The sequence below is a fragment of the Cottoperca gobio genome, chromosome 13, assembly GCF_900634415.1.
Source record: "Cottoperca gobio chromosome 13, fCotGob3.1, whole genome shotgun sequence".
Lineage (NCBI taxonomy): Eukaryota > Metazoa > Chordata > Actinopteri > Perciformes > Bovichtidae > Cottoperca > Cottoperca gobio.
The window spans coordinates 10,508,441-10,528,807 of record NC_041367.1 but is presented as its reverse complement, the minus strand read 5'-3'; the positions used below and the strand labels follow the sequence as shown (position 1 = coordinate 10,528,807).

Here is a 20,367-nt window from a genome sequence, read left to right as displayed (position 1 = left end):
AGGCACCAGAGAACCAGAAATGAATGATGAGGATTCAACAACACAATCAGATCAAGAAGGTAATCATATAATAAATAATTACAAAAAAGCACTGATTGGCGAGGATTTGTATATTTGTTCCAGACACATTTACACAGTATGTCAAGCAAGAAGCAGTGATCCCAGTCTGGCAGCTGACAGTTGGAAATGCTAATCCCAACACATGAAAGTTCGCTGAGGGAGAGACCCGCACCAGTTTGTTTACAGCGTGATAATCTGGAGCAGGCATCTTGATTGTGTGCTGGCAGGGCATCAGCAGCCGTGCCGTGACTGCCGGGCTGCACGGCAATTACACTGGCCTCTTATCTGTATGAAAGCAGGCCTAATGACAGATGGATATATGGAGTATGATAACAAAAAAAAAGGAGAAAAGCAGAAAGTACCTTAAAGACTTCCCTCAATTATCTTAGTCTGGGTAATAGCATGGGGCTGAAGTGGAACTGGGTTAAAGTTTGTTTTAAGTGATGCTAATACTTTTTTATAATGGCAGTGAAAGCTGCTCTTTGATATTGTCCCCGAATATACTAATTTACTTCAGATAAAACTGTATACAACAAAAAACGGGAAGATGAACTTCACTTAAATCTACAGTAACACTTTTTGTCCACTTGGGGGCAGCAGAAACAAGCTGTAAACACAACACTGACATATCACTTTTTACGCTGAGGTCAAACTTGTTGTATGTATATGTGTGTATACATCGAGCAGATATGGTGCAACAATGGCCACTTTACGAAGATCGGTTTTGTCTTTTATCTAGCTCTTGAACTGATAAATGCTTCACTATGTTCACCAGCTAGTTGCTAACTCCGTAAATCTGCCATTTTTTTTGCCTTTCCGCCTTAAACCCTTATCCGGGAGGTCGTAGTAAGCAGAACATCATATGATGAATTTTTCCTTCCATTATAATTGTGTTGGATGTAACCTTTTACTTCTCGACAATACTGGGATAACTCAAGACTGAAGACCAGCGGTGACGTTTTAGATTACTGCCTGCAACGCACAGCATAGCTTTTCCACAATTTACAGTGTTGTTTTTCGTACCAACGGTGTTTGAGTACATTATGTACACACATAAAAGGAGGTTTAAATGCTAACTAAACTTCTTTTAATGATTCACCCTCTAAATGACTCCTAGCAACCTTATTAAATGCCTCCCACCGAGAACTTTAACCGCAGCAGGCCAAGAGTTTGATTAATTAAATACCAAGGAAATCTTCCCTGTATCCTGAACAGATGTTTTCTGAGTCATGTGCTTCCTCACAACCAAGACCTTAATCAATGCCATCTGATGAAAGGTGACTTGCTGGAGATTCTTGGCCGAGTAACTCCTTGAAATTCCACATTTTCCCACCAATAATATATTCAGGTTATAGCTTTAATTTCCATTAAGGGCTCTTAAAATGGGTTTATTCGTGTTTGTAAAAGGAACATTAAGATATGCCAGATGTGAACACACAGGCAGCATGACACAGGCTTATTGTGTTCTATAATTACCACAAATGCAAACATGCTCAATGTATTGTAATATGAATTTTCAAGAAAGAAAGAGTGAGGTAGCCTCTGAGGTAGCAGCTATCAGATCATAACAGCTTTGACCTCCCATAATGGGGAAAGATAAATGATACGTTCCTTTGCCTGTGTTTAAAGTGGGATTGTCTTTCATCTCGTGCTGGGACTCTGCCAGAAAAGATTCTCACTGTGGCGTTTAATGCTCCGAGCTATAAGCCCAAACATGTTTATTTATTTTTACAATTCAAAAGGACCCTTTTTTTCCCCTTCTGTATCTCCCAATCTTTCTTTCCCCCTCTCGCTCTCTCTGTCATTACCTTAATGGGAATTCCCATGGAATGATTCCATAGTATAAGTGATTGTGTGTGATGTGATGCTTTTCTTGGAGAGGTAGGGGTTAAACCCTCCTTTGTTATTCCACTGTGTGTTTTTCCTTTAAACTGTGCCCCTCCTAGTGATGGCACAGGAACAACTGGATGCCACTCTGGCAGTGAGTAATTCTTAATGAAGTAGAATCAATAAGCAGCATCCAATTATTGGTTTATTTGAGATTATGTAACATCAAAGAAAAAAACTAATGAATTTTCTGTAAATCTCTCTTCTCTGGTGGAGGATGTATTCGGATCCTTTACTACAAGTTAAAGTCCAGCATTGAAAAAGTCCCTTACTGAGTCTGTTGGTAACATCAGCAAATTCTACTTAAAGTATCAAAATAAAAGTACTCATAATGCTATTATTGGATTATTTATTCTGATGCATTAATGTGTATGTAGCATTTAGTTGATCCACGGTGGATCTCACTCTAACAATTATAAATGCTATTGGTGAGTTTAATCTATAACAGTGTATCGTATTTTATAAACTGATCACAAGTTATATGTAAAATCTTAATATGTAAAGCAACTATAAATATGGAGGAGTACATGTGGTGTTGTTACATACTGTATATAAAATGTGCCTCGTCTTGCATCTAGTTCGTTGTCTCCCAACCATCATCAAACTTTTCTCTCCCCTTCCCTCGTTTCCTCCATGCAAGCCTGTGCTCCAAAAAGGGTTACTGTGACCCCAGAGCCCCTGATGTGTAAGGGGATATCTCCACAGTCACCCTACAGCAGGGAGCTCACCGAGCAACTGGCTGCAGCCCCAGCACGCTGCAAGGCAAAGTAGTTAGAGGGAAGGAAAGGGGAAGGAAGGGGAGCAAAGATATGAAAATATCATCAGAGGGCTGGAAAGCAGCTTGATTTCAGCTGCTGCAATCCTTATGTAAATACTGTGCACATTCGTGTACACACACACACACACACACACACACACACACACACACACACACACACACACACACACACACACACACACACACACAGATATACACAAACACTTCTGGAGGTGAGATCAACTACATCAACCACAGATCTTGGCTCGCCCCCACTGACTCTCCTCACTGCAGCTCTGCAGAGGTGAAACATCAACAGCTTGTTGGCTTTGGAGGCTTTCTGATTACCTCTGAATACTTTCTTCAAGCAAACCATTATGGAGAAAAATATTACGCCTTTTCAGGGAGCATTAGGGGTATTACTTCCTCACTGCATGTGATTGCGATCAACCCACAAAGCAAATATTGTCTTTCTCTATCTTGAGTTTTCAATCCCCACTGTGAAAGCAAAGAGTTACAGTTTGGGAATATGCTGTTGATCTCTGCTACTGAATTTCTTTCAAATATGACAAACCTGATTGGACCCACCTGATTGTTTAGTTCACGGGCAAAAAAAATTGTTGTTTTTGGTGAAACGCTCTGTCTGGGTGGCACAAATCTCCTGTCAAACGCAACCATTTTAAGCTAACTTTGTGCAAGTCCACGCACATGCACACACATAAACACACACACACACACGACTGGAATGCAGTATTAGCACCCTGGCTGTACTCAGAGTCGAGTACCTCACAAATAGGTACAATTGTCCCTCATCAAAGGTAGAAATACTTCACATTTCTAACAGCAAATGGGGAAGTGCGTGTGTGTGTGTGTGTGTGTGTGTGTGTGTGTGTGTGTGTGTGTGTGTGTGTGTGTGTGTGTGTGTGTGTTCGCAGAAGTTGAGGATTATTTTACAACCATGTCCCCCGGTGGTATGAACTAAAAATTAGATACAATATTGTTTTTTTAATGAATATTCTAATTTGATGCTGCTTTCTAATTCTGCATGGTCTATTTCTTGAATATTACATAATATGATGATATTCTTTACTGTATTTATTTTTGCTTTGTAGTCTAATGTTGTACAATAATGGAGCCACAATCTCCAGCTCTTTAAAAAGAATCCTAAATGGGTACTCAACTTTCAAACAGACAGAAAAAAGTCAACTAACTCGTTATCTACAATCTTTTGTTAAATCAATGCCATAAATTAGTTTCGTTATTTCACAACTTCAGGAGGATGTGTTCACATAAGGATGCTTCTGCAGCTGTGTTGTTAGAATGACAAAGCAAACACACAAGAGAGTCTACAGGAGACTGACCAGACAAGGCTGCGGTTTCTATTTCACAGGTTTTGCCTTCAGGAATGCAAACAGCTCCTCTGCATTTCACCTGGAACATTCAAGACAATATTCCAGTGCATTGCAAAAAAATGTAGATAAAGACAGTACGATAGATGTGACACAAATAAAAATCCTCAGGGTGTTTGTATCATTTTCATTTTCGCTTCTTCTAAACACGACTGAACAGATTTTTTCACATCTCTGTTTTATAAAAGTGCAGTGAGGTAAGGCACTGACGTGGTTAACCATACACTGCTCTTTGTGTTTGTAATTACTCTGGAACAGCGCAATTGCTAGTTAATCATAAACACCCTCTGTACACTGTAACTTGTGTCTGTCTTTGATATCTATGTGTGTCACTGCGTGCAGCCTCGCAGAGCTACTGCACTTTGGACTCCTGTGTGTGAGGAGGACACATCCCAAAAAATCCAGGATGAAGCAATTGCAGCAAACATGCACACATGATACATCATTTTGAATTAAGCTTCAAAATGATTGCCGCTTCTGATCATAAGAAAGAAGGGTGAACTTGCGTTTCCATGCCGGCCGACAGTGATTGATGATGACGTGCACCCCGTCACCTACAACTTCAGTCTGCAGCTATTAGAAATGCTTTAACCAAGATGTAGACTGAGAGTAAACTACGTCACAATGGGGTGTGTTTGCCTGACCTCCACTCCTCCAGTCTATCAGGGTCCAGGGCCCCGTTTGGTTTGCCAGGCCCGGCTAACAATGTTTGCTCTGCTTTACAGCCTCTCTGTTTGCTTTCCCCTTCACTGGAGCGAGCACCTCTTGGTCCGAGCAGCACTCAAGTCCTACCACATTTGGGGTCACCGGCCTGGGGCTCAGCCCACCCAGAATGCAGTGCATCAGAGATAACACAACTGTTCAGTTAGTGCAGGGATGTCACCCTACCGTTTTTGCAACACACACACACACACACACACACACACACACACACACACACACACACACACACACACACACACACACACACACACACACACACACACAAACAAAAGGTGGTAATTTACCATTTAATGTGGTTCTGAGATCTTCCTTCAGATATGCAGCTTTTTTCTATTTGGCAGCTCTCACCTCAGCTTTGTCATGCTTTCCCTTGAGGATATCATAAAATGAAAGAACATGTCAGGATAATATAGAGGTGAATGTTTTTCTTTTAGCTGGAATCAAAGGGGATAATTATTACCTGATAGATTTATTTCAGAGGGTATTCACAACTGAATGCATACATCTAAAAAAGGATTGTCAGAGAGATCCAAGAGTAAAAAAGAAAAAGAAAAGAGTGAGCTCACAAAGACAATTCACCCTATCTTTGTTTGCATTCAACTTTTGTTCTTAAAACTGGTTATTAGCGTATTGCGGTTACAGATTAGAGTGGAATCTGCATCTTTTTTCCCCTCATTAGCCTGTAGGTGGTAAACTGTAATACTGATTGTCATAGTAATAGTCTCTGAAGTCACAATCATATTTGATATAATGTATTTATTTAAAATTTTCCTACATACGATGACATAGTGAAAAAAATAACATAAATTGTTTGCATTTATCATATTTATCTTGATATCAAAAGGGTTGTAAACTTGAGAAAATAATATAAGATACAAATCTTTAATTATAATGTTTTATTTAGCTACTAGTTATTGTTTGCGTTTGTATCACCATCACCATCAGGTAGTCTACCCAGTCTTTTATTTATCCCGGCATGACAAGAACAACGTCCACAAAGCTATGATTTACAAATCCCAACAACACCTTTGTTATAATTGTTGGGGGTATTATTAGTTAAGCCTGCTTGCTGGAGTGCAGTGGGATCACATGAGGCCTTTAGGGGGATGGGCAGAGTTTTCAGAGGGTGGTATGGCTTTAAGAGTTTACTACCATCACTGCACTCACTCACACAACAGAAAGTTTGGAGGCCAGCAGGCGAGCAGTGGGATACCGACGGATAGGAAGTGACGGGACTGCATGAATTGCAGTAGGGAGAAAATAGCGGAGACGTGAATATCAACACAAAGCAGAACGAGAAGCAACGTGTGCGATCATCGGCTGTAGCGCTAGGGGGGGGGGGGGGGGGGGGAGAAAATGAAATGCGCATGATCTTATCAACAACGCCGGAGAGAGAGACTTTCAATGGAAGTGAACTGAGTCCCAGAAGTGAAAAGCAGAGATTTATTTTTTAAAGTAAAAGGAGTTTGTCCATGACCGTGCTTGGGATTTTGGAAAGAAGTGCTGGCACACCGGGGACCATATGGAAGTGCGACCTGTGAACTACACTTTAAATATGAAGGAAACTACTTTACGAAAAAATCCAAGAAAATAGTTAGGGGATATGAACGCAGATCTTTTGATTTCGCTTCGATTTTCTCCTCTATCGGGTTCAGTTTTGCGTCTTTGGGGATGTTTGCGAGTTGCGTCTCTGCGGCTTCGGTTCGGATACTGACCCGTGTCTGCGCACTGGTGCTGCTGGTCGCTGTGGGACTTTGTTCGGAGCTGCGGGTCCGGGTCCGGCTCGCTGACGGACTGGTGACCGAGGAGGTGTTGGAGGCGGACAGTGAGAAAGACTTAATATCGCTCGAATTCAAGCAGGGAGATGGGGCACTCATCACTTTTATGGCGGACTTCAAACAGGTGAGAGGTAGTCCTGTTTACCACTCATACTAAACCTTGTTGTACTTTCACGGGACGTTTCCCCCACTCATTATGAAGACCCTGGTGATAAGAGATTTGGAAGATGCTGTTTGAAAGTCTGAAGTTACCTGTAACACTTTTAATGTAGCCTGAACCAGAACGTTCTTGCTCCCTGAGAGGTCCCAATGAGTGGGTATTAAATCATTAATGTATACTGTAGTCATATAGTATACATAGTGAGTTTAATATTAAAAGCCATTCTTGGTCATCCTTAAAATTTTAGCAAAACACAAGATGACCATATTCCTTGTTTTTAGAGACTTTGGGACCTCCTGGAGATCCCTGTTAGTGGTCCCAATCCTTCACTTTAGGATGCACTGTTTTAAGTTGTATCGTATAACAATTTCACCTAATTGTGTCTTCAAAATCTGCACGGTGTGTGTACGTTTCACATGAACAGAAAACCCTGCTCTAACAAGTCCCAAGTCATGTCGCTGGGGGTGAGGCCGCAAAACAAAGTGTGATAGGTAGGAGTAAATGGGCTTTTCATTGATTTATCTAATGACATCAGCCCCACATCTATATCCCATCAAGACTGATAAATCATGTAACCACAATGGCCTTCTGGGTCAAGCTAAATGATTGCTGAATCTGAAACTATAACTTTAAGCCAGTAACTCGTACATAAGCGTAGGTATAATTTAGAAGTAGTTTCATTCATCTTTTTCCATCTCAGCTTGACTTCACAAAGATCAAGACAGCTGCTGCTCCTTAGATGTGAATGTTCACACACCCCAGTGGCTTTAAAACCCCTGCTGCCGACGGGTCCAGCCAGGAGCTGATAATCAGCGGCCATATTTAGCATTCTTATAAGTAGATGAGCAGATCAAGTGTCCCTCCGTGACCATTCATGATTTTTGGAAAGATGACACTGTTTCACTTTTGACAATGACTACTCAGGGGACACATAAATGTCAGTCCTGGAAGGAAAACTACAACTGCTGTGTACGAGAGGGGGTAGACTCACAAAGCAAAGGCATGTGTCTGTGATGGTTGCTGTCACACAGAAGCTGACAGGCTGGCGAGATGTGAAGGGGGAGATTTACCAGGATTAAGTGGGCATGTCTGACCTTTTTTGATCTGCATGTCTGGTTCACTAACCAAAACAGCTAATTTAGAGTTGAAAGAGAAGAGGCCGTCACCCCCAATCATTGGTGACACACCAATATAAAGAGACCTACACTGATCTGTGAGCGGGGTGCCTTTGCTCGGTTGTGCAGGCGGTCCGAGCTGTCGCGTCCCTCCATGCATTGCACACGTCCGTGCACACGCACAGTCGCACATACATGTGCACATATGGTTTTGTTTATTGAATAAAGCCAACAGAACCTCTTAGATCATTTTACTTTTCCGCTGCCTGATTTATCTGTTCCAGTTGTAGGTCGCCCCCCCCCCCCTCTTTCTCTTTATGTGTCTCTTTCTCCCCCTGTCTCCCTCTCTGTCTCTTTGCTCACTTCTTCCTGCTCTCCCCTCAATTTCTCCTGCATGTGGTTTTCATTCGGCTCTAGTGCAGTATCTCCAAGATTTATGGAAAGTTGGAAGAGCTGTCACTTCCAGCTGCCACGAATATATAGTCCAGATGAACGCATATGGCAAGAAGAGTGTTTTAACAGGGATGTTAAACACTGGAGATTCATAATGAACGTCACGGTCAAAGGTGGATGAGTATTGTACAGGTTAAAGTATTATTCCTGTTACTCATTAAACCATTTCCGTTTTTTAAACTGAGATGTTTTGCTGTCCAATTATTGGATTCATCCAAGTATTGAGGTCTATGTTTGATGTTTTCTATCTCTCTGATCATTCAAAAACCTCTAGAATTAATGATCAGACAGTCTTGCGCTTTTGGCAAAGATAGAATGTAAATGCTTTAGTCATTAGACACTGGCGGACTGGTCTGCTGGATGTGAGAAGGAAGTTTAGTCAACCTTATCCAAGCAATGAATCACTGTGAGAATCAGCCGTAATGTGATTTCAGGACAGTTCCATTTGCTCTGAAGGTCTGTAGGCCATATGGAACAGATGATGTGGTTTAGTTTGCTCATCACACCTCTGTGTCATGTTGAGTACAGCTCATCGTGTAGATCGTCTACTAAATTCCAACCACTGACTGAACTATGACATTATCATTTTTGCGAAAGGAAGGGCATATCATGGGAGGGGGTTGATGAGCGGCTGAGAATTCTGTAGTTGCTTTAACGTCTTTTTAAATCTTTAGGGACTTGTTAGTAATCTCACCATTTCATTCCTATCCGCTATCGGCGGAGAAGTATTTCCAGCTGAATCTACTCTTAACGATGTAAAATTGCAGCAACATGTTTGCAGTCGTAATATCCTGATGACATGCTCAATGTCTGTGTACGAGTTTTTCAACACGAGACAAATCAGATGTGCTGGTGTAGCCGTGGAATAGACGGTTCTTCTTAAGTCATTTGCAGATTCAGTGCAGATCTGAATCTCTCTCTCTTTTCCTTTGGCAACCACTGCAACAATTTATGGTCTAACACAGTTTAAGACATTGAGCCGAACATAAACCCTGTCTTGGAGTGTAATCCGAGGGAAATGTCTCGCATATTTGAGAGGCTGTTTTTGGGTCTTTCCAGATGTAGAAAGTTTGTCAGAGAGGCTAATCAGTTTGTACTCAGTGTGTCATTCTTTCATGTCTAACTAGTGGGTTTGATCAATGCAGGAATGCGGGTGACTTCACAGGCCTCTCGGCTGAGAGACACTTGAAGAAGGTTTCATTTCTGGGATGCAATGGTGCACATCCCTGTGCATCTATAGTTACATCCACCATGGCGCTGTAATAACACATCTGCAAGGACAGCTTTACCATTTAAAAAAAATCTGTTTTGAGTTATTTTAAAGAAAAATATACCGATAAACATTTGGCCACACTAATGCAGAATAATTTGGAAAGGCTGTTTTTCCACACACAGATCTTGTTCTAACAGTTTGCTGTCCCTCTACAGAAATGTCAAAATAGTGTCTTGTAAATCTTTTGGGGACGCATAAACCACATAGCCAGTAGCTTTACAACTGAAGTTTTCAAAAGGGTTCATTATTGCTATTGCTGGAAACTTTTTAAATATATCCACATCAGTGTACGGCATGAGAGTGACCCCTTGCTATGCTGATCGGTCATGTGAGCAACAGATGTTGGAGGCCACTTGACACTCGCTATCTCACACTATCGTGTTAAACGAGTCTGGATTTTGTAAACAATGCACCGTGGTGTGAATAAGCTTGCTAGCCGTTTTATTGATTCTCATTTCATTTCAGCCTTATGAACAGCTTTGTGTTGCAGCCAGGGGCAGATTTACCCTCAGGTCAGTTCACGCTTGTGTTTATTCTGATTGTCTTCAAAGTACAGAGGCTTTATGGATACGCCCAACATTAAGCTTGCTGTAATAATGAACTGGAGATTCTTCACACACCCTAATGTGCTATGTCAAACACAGGATGAGAGTTGGGGGTGGTGAGGCAGGTTGGTTGGCCTTTCTTTGTGCCCTACCTTTGGGATATACAGTACATTATCTGTGATCCATTTTGGCTGAAGCCTGTTCTCTCACAGCCTTCACATACTGTATCACATGTTAAAATTGGCTCTTGTTAGCTGTTAGGAAAACTCTCCTGTGTGGGAGGCTTACTGGCAATCTTTTTTTTTTTTTTGTGGGTTAATGCAACTGCTTGTTGTATTTCCCTGATGACGACGAGTACTGGTTTTTTTTTTTTTTTTGCTGCCACACCTTGCTCAACCCTAAAAAAACGCCACACTTTGTCACTTGTACAAACTTGTAAAGTCTTTTCTACAGTAAGTGTCACCTGTGTTGGGGAAATGTGTTGCTTCAGACACCCTTGAGGACACATTATAGGAGCACATGGCTTTTCCTCTCCACTGAGGTGAAAGGTTGTGAAAGAACACAGTGAGTCATCTGAGAGTCACTGAAATGAATGCGAATGAAACGCAACTTAAAATAGTTTTTCCTACTTACCCCCAATCAAGGCTGAGAGATCGACGCTTTTCTCTACATCGTATAGTACCTTAGGAGACCAATACTCCTGCTCTGTTTTAGAGAAACTCGTTAGATAAGTTACTGCATAGTAAAACAAGATGTGAGAAGTACTGCACTGCTCTTACTTGTCTACAAAGTGTGATCTCTGTTTGGCATTACTTTCTTGACATGCTACTTGAGTACATGAAGGTCATGTGGGGTTACTCTGCGGGGAAAATATAACATTTTACACCTGTAGTAATTTCAGACTGTGTCGGTTTCTTTCACTACAATGTGTGCAGGCCGTGGACCCTTTCAAAGATGAACCCATACACGTAATCTCCTTTGTTCCCTGCTTACTCTGACTCCCAGCAAAAATGGTTCTTCTGTAGCCTTGTGATGGCCCTTCAAGGCCTCACTTGAGTCCCCTTTGGCCTCTCGTGGCCCTTCAGCCCCTGTTGATGTCTTTATCATCCTCCCGCCAGCAGGCCAGATGTTCGTCTGTAATGCTGCTGATAAAGAAAAAGCATCCCATTCCCACAGTCACGCCGGGATAGAGGACAGAGCATCCACAGTTTTTAAAATGATTTCCCATGATCTGGGACAGTGGACCGCACGGTGATGTGGCAACAGCCTTTGATGGACAAGGAGACAGTAGTTGTGGCTTGCATTGTGCATAGTTGTGATCATTTCAAACTACCTCAGAGGTTGTAGGTTTGCAGTTGGCAACAAAAAAAAGCCAACAAAGGGTTTACCCTGCCAAAGCTTCTGTTCTGTTTTCCACACAGTGTCCTGAAATGTCCTTTTGTCAAATTCTGTGTCCGTTTGGCTTGCTCAGCCGGGTAAGTTTCAACCTAATTTATTATGTTTAACTTCACTGTGCAACCGTCGCGTCAGTCGGTTCTGGTGGTTAAGTTATAAGGGACAACACCTGGGATGAGATTACATCATCCCTTTTCTTGTATAATAAACTGCTCTTGTGTTGCTTCTCCAGTCATAAAACACAGTTTCTATTATCAAAGTTCTTAAAAAAAGAGCAAGGAAAGTTTTTAAAATGCTTTCATCCCTTTCTTTTCTAAAGAATACTGTGGGAATCGTAAGAAGAAATGTTTGTTGGTCACATTTTCCAAATTGTCTACTAAACTGACTTCATCAGATGACATCTCATACATGCTGATTACATTCAAACTGTTTTTAATTTAAATGTAAGAATTTAATTTGAGTTTTGTTTGGGTTGTTTGAGGATATTTAGGTATAGGCTTATTTAGGTATTTAGATATAGGCTTTGAAAAAGACCAATATATTCAAATATCCTTCTTTAAAAAATATTACCAATTAAATCCCTTGTCATTAAATAGCTGTTTGTGTGTCCCCTGCAACAGGATATGAAAGCTGTGGGACAACGGTTGGAGGATGAATAGGAGCTGTAGCCATCCCTATTGTATCTAGCTGCCTCATTTCCTATCCTGTTAGCACTCACTGCTTGTGTCCCACTCGTTTCCCAAGTGCACACTCTCCACAAACAGTTTTGGATGTCAGGATAATTGTATCCAGATTCTGTGTGAATGAATAATTCCCTCATAGTGGTCTGCACATACTGTACCCTGCACAGGTTTGAAGACTTTTTGTGGCTGTAGTTCATGTGTTAAAACTCCAAACAGTACATTACCTACCATTTTCTGTCAGGAGAAAAACCAAGGGGAACACCTTTTTCCTTTTTCTCCATAGCCTCCAGTATTGATATTGTCCATTCACTGCCACTGTTTACTAATTGGTTCGCTTTTTGGTCAGCCAGGTGTGACCAGCCCCAAATGTGACTCCACATTCCTGCCTTTGGAGCCTATGTAATTAGCTTCAACTCAAGCATTTCTTAGTGCGGCGGCTTTTCTCCCGCTTCTTTTGTCTGTGTGAGTCTGTCTCACCCTCTCTCCCTCTGTCTCCCAACATGAGCTTTAATCCCTGCCTACACCTGTGTGTCAGGGCTCCCCACATGCACCAAGACAAATATCCTCCCCATCACCCAACGTTCTAAATCCCTAAGTTGTTTTTAAAGCGGAGTCAGAGCCATTTAGGCAGGTTATGGATCTTAAAAGTAAACACAACATTTCATCACTCATGTCTCTCTAAATATGGGCCAAAGGAAGCCTGTCTAAAGGTGAAACGGTGAGCTTTGATATTGGCCTTGTAGACTAGGAAAATGCCTTTTTTTTAAAGAGAAGAAATTCTAGTTGTTGGTTAGTTTCCTCCTCTTACAGCTTGCTTGGAAAAAGACCAACTCAAATACCCACGGACCCACAGTGCTCCCAAATGACTCATCAGAGCGTGGCTGACCAACAGTCCTCCCCAGCCAGCCATCAGCCTTATCGACAGACAGGGTCTTAGAGGGGATTGGAAAACAGGAAGGACCTCCTGCACAGGGGATAGCTACGAGCACACTGTTTGTGTTTGTGTGTCTGTGTGTGTTTGAATGTCCAGCCATGCATGCAAGTGTGATTTGGCTCAGCTAGTACTGCTCCCAAAGTCAGACGCACATGTCTTGCAGTAGTAGTCCTTTCACTGGGATAAACTGCTCTTAGCTACAGAACCTTCATAGAAAATAACTTTATTATTCTTTCAGTGTAGGGCTTCACAAATCTCTCACTTTCACAGCCAGTAAACCAGGTATGTCCTCTGTGAAGAGCACGTACTCGGCTAGCTGGGTAACTACTACAGTGACTGAGAGTGTGCACTGTAAATAGCACCCTTTGAGTGTCTGAATAGGCTTTTGTGCACCTCTTAAATAACCACCAAAGGTAACCACCAATGAAACAGCTCCCCACCTCTCTTCTGTTTAACAGGTCTTAGTATGACCCACTAGTCCGCTTGCATGAATACAGACTTGTGTTTGGCTTTCGGCCAGTGGTAGTTTGTCTGCAAATGGACTAAGTCCCGGGTGTCAAGGAGCAATGCTTAGGAATCTGTACTTGTGTGGATTATTTATAGCCATGACATTTACACCGCTCTAGTCGGTAAAAAAAAACAAAAAAAAAACTCAAGGCTTAGCTGTCCTTTTGATTATGGCATTACCCGCCTTTTTCAAGATGGGGAAATGTCAGTCCTTTAATTCTTAATGTCCGCACCTGGTGATTTTCTCTAAATATTGGTCTGCTAACCTTTCATTTTATGTAGGCCTGTTATAGGCTTTACTTCTTTAAGGAGTAGTTGCAAATTCTCCTGGCATTACTCTTCATTTTCAAGCTCTGGCAGGCCCACTTGATTAAGTTGAATTTGTGTTTTCCTATTCAGATGTGTCACCGGCGTTAATGTTGTCTCCTGTTAAGTAATCTGGGTTTTTTTTAACAGCACATGACTGAATCTTTATTTGGACCTATAGCGCAGATGAAGTCGGTTTTGCCACAACAGGAAACCGTATGTTACCCCCTACTGATATCCCACAGGAGCTCGACACCTGCCTCCATCATACTTGTCTTATCTTCTGTCAGTCACGCGGTAACGGTATCTTCTCCCATCAGCAGTTTGCATAATTCCCTGACTCACTTTGCAGATTTTAAAAGAGGTACGTGTTGTTTGATCCGTCAGTTCAGTTACTCTTTCCTTGTGTTGAATACTTCCTGTCATCATAACAACCGGGTAAAACTTCCTGCAATCACACCACTGCACATTTCACTCTTTTGCTGCGTTTTATCACACTTGTGAGTGTGTCCGCACAGAGTAGTCAGTGTGTGCATGTGCCAGCGCTGGTTTCAGGCTGGCAGAAGGGAGGCTAGTCTTTATCCAAACAAACCGTTGAATCCAGCAGCTTCTGTCTGATGGAGATGATGTCATTGTTATTACTCTTCTTGCTTTTGGAAGCCATGCTGATTATTATCTCGGCGGCACCTAAACCGCTAAGATATCAACACTGGTTTGTTATTGACATTTAAAGGCTACGCTTACACTTAATTTCAGTTGGCTGGAGACCAAAATATTCCATTGTGCCTTTTTATATTCAGCGCTATTTGTACGATTTGAAGGAATAGTTAGAGTCAGATGAGAGAGGTAGATGGGAAGATTGATTCCGCAAATTGTTGTTTTTACAACAAAAATTGTAACGACTACACACATGAGATATAGTGAGCTTTAGAGGTGCTGGTTGGCCAAATGTGTTAACTTTGGACTGAGCAAGGCTATCCGCTTCCACTTGTTTCTAGTCTTAATGCTAAGCTAAACTAATGGACGGCTGGCTGTAGCTTCATATTTAGCGTACAGACATGAGAGTGGTATCGTGTTTCTCCTCTAACACTGAAATAAGTGCATTTCCCAAAATGTAAAACAATTTCTTTAATATTTCCTTCTTGTTGCCACAGTAAGCACTGTTGCTCCCTTCTCCCTTTTTTTGGCCTAAATCCAAATGCAGGGCAGTAGGCGTAGAAATAGACGATCATTAATCTGGACACATCATGACACAAGAGGAGGAGTAGATCTCAGCGTCTACACTTTTCCATTGAGTAAGATCCAAAGAAGCAGAGTTGGTGGAGCTACCCTGTTTCTCTGTAATTACCCAGAGAGCCCTGGGGCAAATCCATGTGGCTGACACGAAGGCCTTCCCCCCCTGTCTTTCTCCCTCTCTGCCTACAAACAAACACATGTGTCCCAGCGTAGCGCCATGTGTCTGCAATATGGGAGGTCTTAAAGTCGTGGCCTCTATGGTTCCCTACATTTGGGGAGAAATGGCACTGTTGGCCGTCTCTCTGTCGGCATTGTGCTCCCTCTTCATTACATCTCACTGTGTTCGCCGTGATATATTCATGCCCCCTGCAGTCTTGACATTCTCTCTAATCATTCAGACTTTGTTCTTTTTGTGAAAAAGAGCACTTGGTTATTATCATAACATGGCAACATCTACGGTATTTAATTTCACATTTCTGTGTTTCTACAGTCCTTAGAGTCCATGTTTTAATACCCTGAGCAGCTCACAGAGATACGAGAGTGAAACATCTGAGGTTCATATCGTATAAAGCCTGAGAATCAATATTTGCTCAGTAATTTGCTTTCCAAAGGTCACATAGTATCGCATGATTGTCTTGTGTAATACCCATGCTTGTATTGTACGCCTGCCAGAAGCTCTTTTCACAGACAAAAGTGGGTGTTAGAATGAGGAACCGGTGATCATGCAAAACAGTCTATAAAGACCTACGGAGCGTAAACACTTCTAAGGCAGGTTGTATTGCTTTCTTGCCCGTGTGTACACTTCTGCATACAGGAAGTGGGACAGAAGAGCTTAAGGAGAACTCAATGGGGTTATCTCTGGGCTGTTTATCTATCCCAGAGTGCCTCCTGCTCATGGAGTGAAAGCCTTCGACCTGCTACTCCTCTGCTGCCTGTTTTCTTCGGAAGGGTGTGTGAAAAGCGGAGGAGGGGTGTTTGGGACTGTGTGTCTGTCTTAAAGCTGAAGCCAGTGAGGGAGGACGGGGGGGTTGTCTGATGAATGGGATGACAGGTCTGCTGCTCTGCTCTCCCCACTGTTGGAGCTTCCCATCATGCTTTGCATGCCCTGCCACAGAACTCTTTATGGCCTTGGGCTTGCTGCCACATCTCTCACACACTTGCCAACAGAAACAAGTATTTTTTGTCAATTCTCCACTATCACTATTTTCCTACTTCTACAGTTCCACATAAAACAACGTGTTAAAAATGTTCCTGACTTTTATGGCATGTGAGAAACTCTGATAGCTTTGTCCAGAAACGAGTCCAAAGCCTTAATTTGACAGCCTGACAGAGCAACGTTGCACAGACCGGCCTACAGACAATAAAATAAAAAAGTATCAACAAACTGTCAGTTGAAGCTCTATGGGCGTAGTTAACATAAACCCCTCTTTAGTTTGAGCAGACATTTGTTTGAACATCTTTGAACTTCACATATTGAATTACTTTGAGCGTCTGGAAAAGTGCTACATCAAGTACGGGAATGGAAAAAATATTTGTTGTAATCTGTATGAGCCTGCACATATAAACAGTAAGTTATTATAACCTCGCTTCATGCATCACTTCAAAGGTCTTCTGGGAGTCGTCTGTTTATCCGTTCAGCCAGTCATCTCTCATCCCTTATGTCTTGCAGGATGTGAAGATATTCCGAGCGCTGATCCTGGGCGAGCTGGAAAGAGGGCAGAACCAGTACCAGGCCCTGTGCTTCATCTCTCGCCTCAGCCGCAATGAGATCATCCCGAGCGAGTCCATGACCCGTCTCAGACAGGTATGACGTCAAGGCATCGGGCAGAACTTATGTGCTAACATTTTCAGCTCTTGAAAAACAAACCAGTTTAATGTTCTGAGGGATGTGGGGCACTGATCACTTGTGTTGTGTCTGCTCAGAAAAATCCTCATGCCATTCGCTTGGCAGAGGAGCGGAGAGGGCTGGAGCAGCTGACGATGAGCGCGGCGGTAAATCTAACTCAGGCGTCTCAACTCAGCTCCCACATACACAACATGTGCAGCGAGGCCCGGGAGGCCATTTACACCAGGGAGTCCGATGTCAAACACTGGCTGGACAAAGGTCAGTGTCATCTTTTGTTTGTTTATCATGGAAACTAGCTATGAGGTGGCAAAATGATTGTCTGTTCCACTATATCTTTCTCGTCTCTCCTTTCCAGACTGTCAGTCTGTATCCACCAGCCTATATCTTTGCACTGACGCACTTTATCTCCCAGACACTCCGTCTTTCCTGTTTCTAACACTTCTTTCCACTTAATTTCAGTGATACTACTCCGAGTATTATCTCTGGCTCTTTGTTCATAAGGCTCTCTATTACTGTTATCTATGTTTACCTTCCTCCTTTTGTCTCGTGACATGCCTGATAAATCTCCCACTTTTACCCTTTTTTTGTTTTTGTTTCTAAAATCTTTAAAACGTCTCTAAACGGTGCGAGAAATAACGTGCGACATCATTGCACAATCCTCGCACAACATTTCCATTAACTATTTGTTTTTAATGGCCTTTATCCAGCATCTTAATGGCAATGAGGAGAATCCATATGACGGCCCTATTGTCCACCGACAGCACTGTTACGGGGGAAACAATGTTGATGGTCATGGTTCACCAAGCACTGCGCACCATTTCAGTGAAGGGGATCACTGTAGCATCTCCTTTGCATAACAAAGCTCCCCTTTTTACAGCACCGTCTCCACTCCTTTTAGCCACTTTTGTTTGCCCTCTTTAGTCTAACGCAGCACTTAATTGAGTGAAATCCGAAAGAGAATGATTCACACGACTCTATGATAGCTTGCTTTTGTTTTAGACACCAGAAGCTCTGATGATAAACCCTCTCTCCCGTCTCTGTTCTAGGAGTGGACGGCTCCATGTTCGAGGTCCTGCCCCAAACAACGGAGGCGCCCAGTTTTCAGGCCTGTCACTCTACTAAAGACTTGTGGCAGCCCTGTCTCTGCACATATAGCCTGCGTCTGGAGTGGTACCCATGTTTGCTCAAGTACTGCCGCAGCCGGGACACCACAGGCAAAGGCTCGACCTACAAGTGTGGCATAAAGAGCTGCAGCAAGGGCTACCATTTCACTTACTATGTTCCCCAAAAACAGCTGTGTCTATGGGATGAGGAGACCTAGCAATTTTGTTCTGGATAGTTAAGACATTTTTCCCAAGCCAAGCCAATGCTTTCGCCCCCTTCACAGCCTTTTCAAAGTAAACACGGTAACACTGGACCTCGGTTTATGTGATGTTTAGTGAAGCGGTCTCGGGATCCAGATGTTCAAGATGAGACAGAAATGAATTCAGGTTCCAAAAGAGACCAAAGCCTTCGAGGAAGGAGAGATGCAGCACGTCGTTCTGTGAGGACCCACTTACTTTAAGCCTTTTTCCTGGGAAAATTACAAGCTAGCATGTGACTTTGCCAAGAAGCTGTCACTTATGTGCCTTTTTTTTTTGGGGGGGGGGGGGGGGGGATTATTGGAGCAGATGACAGACACCAACAACAATAACCTCCCAAAACAAGCTACGGTTTGCACAAAGCTGGACAGTGCGTTTCTGGTCAATCTAACAGCAGCAGAGGAACATCAGTCCCATTCTGGTCCAAGGAATCGTACTGAACAAACATAATCTTCCATCCTGGTTATGAAACATTTGGATGGTTTTGTTTTTTGTCTTCCCTTTTTTTAAAGCTCTGTGAAAAACCGTTAATAGCCGGTTAAACTAAAGCTGGCTGACAAAAGAAATGCTTCTTCAATGCTGGCTTTATTTATTTTAGTTGCAAAGTGAAATTATTTAGGACTATTTTTGTATCTTTTTTTTGTTGCATTAAACAAGCTGTTTAAGTCTCATGTCTAAACCACAGGTCCTCGGTAACAATAGGTATTCAAACACACTTTTTAGAACCGTTTAACCTCTTGGATCATTGTACGCTGTTTCTAAACTCATCCATATGTCATGCGACTTTGTTGCCAAGTTTTCATGGTTGTACAGAGAGTGTGGATAAAGAGGTTTATTATCTACTTTAATAGCACAGATGTAGTTCTGCTTTGCTCCCATCAATATCCACGGGGGACACCTCATGCCAACCACTCGCATTCTAATGTCGGTTTAAAAGTGTCAAATGAACCAAAGTGAAAGGGAATACTGTCTAAAGAAGGGTGCAATGCTTCTGTTTCTAGAAGCACACTCTTCACTGTGGTGTTTTAACATGTTAGGCTTGACTAAACCTGCAGTATGGCCTTTTATAATAATCTATACTGCCATCTTCTGGTAAAACGGTATGTTTTCTTTGCTGTATCCCAATGCCAAAATGCTATTTTTTTGGTTTTGTTTGTTAATGTCAACAGTTAAATGTCTATAATTTATGCAACTCAAATCCCTAATAATATTTCATGCATAATTCAAGGAGCATTTCTTGAACTTGTGGGACCAAATTTCATTGTGTCTGTCTATTCTTAAGAGCAATAGGTTGAAGTATGAATTTGGTTTGTATTACCTCCATCTTCATTTCAGTCTTTTCCGCCATATCAAAAGATAATTTAGTGTTTTGTGTGTTGGTATGTCCTGCTAACTAAAGAACCAAATGAGTGAAACATTTCTATGTGTGGCCTTTACTGGTGATCAAGTGCCTTAACATTTTCACTGATATCTTTGCTATGTAATTATAGATTAAGTTTGTAAACCTATTTTTTCTATGAAAGAGTTTCGCATATGTTGTAAAAAACAAAGTTGCCATAAGGAGAAAATTAAGCAATTAGGTAATGTACCATTTTAAGAGTTGAGTTTTACATGAATTGTTTCAATAAAGTCTTTCTTTGCAATGCATATACAATTGTATGTTATTATTTAGTATTTTGCAAACATATTATGTCTTTAATGGACAGTATGCAGTAGAGAGCTGAAGAAAAGCATCATTAGCAAGGGTCCCAGGCTGGACTCAAACTGGGAATGCGACTACATAATCTTCTTAAACTCCTTGGGTTCACCCTTATATTCAATTCTAATAATAACTTGATACTTCATAGTGTTAATGTGAAAAATATCTGTTCATTTACCCACTCCCCGGGAGGTGGGACTGCATTGCATTGACACTGTGGTAGGACTTGCCACCAGTGTT

General features: G+C 42.0%; 1 protein-coding gene across 1 annotated transcript; it reads left to right on the top strand.

Moving 5' to 3' along the window:
• Window positions 1-6,011: 6,011 nt before the first annotated feature.
• On the top strand, window positions 6,012-20,075 carry oafa (OAF homolog a (Drosophila)). The gene is made up of 4 exons (XM_029445596.1): window positions 6,012-6,738; window positions 16,891-17,025; window positions 17,145-17,325; window positions 18,114-20,075. The coding sequence occupies exons 1-4, from the start codon at window positions 6,508-6,510 to the stop codon at window positions 18,386-18,388; spliced, it is 822 nt and encodes a 273-aa protein (XP_029301456.1). The 5' UTR covers window positions 6,012-6,507; the 3' UTR covers window positions 18,389-20,075.
• The last annotated feature ends 292 nt before the right edge of the window (window positions 20,076-20,367 follow it).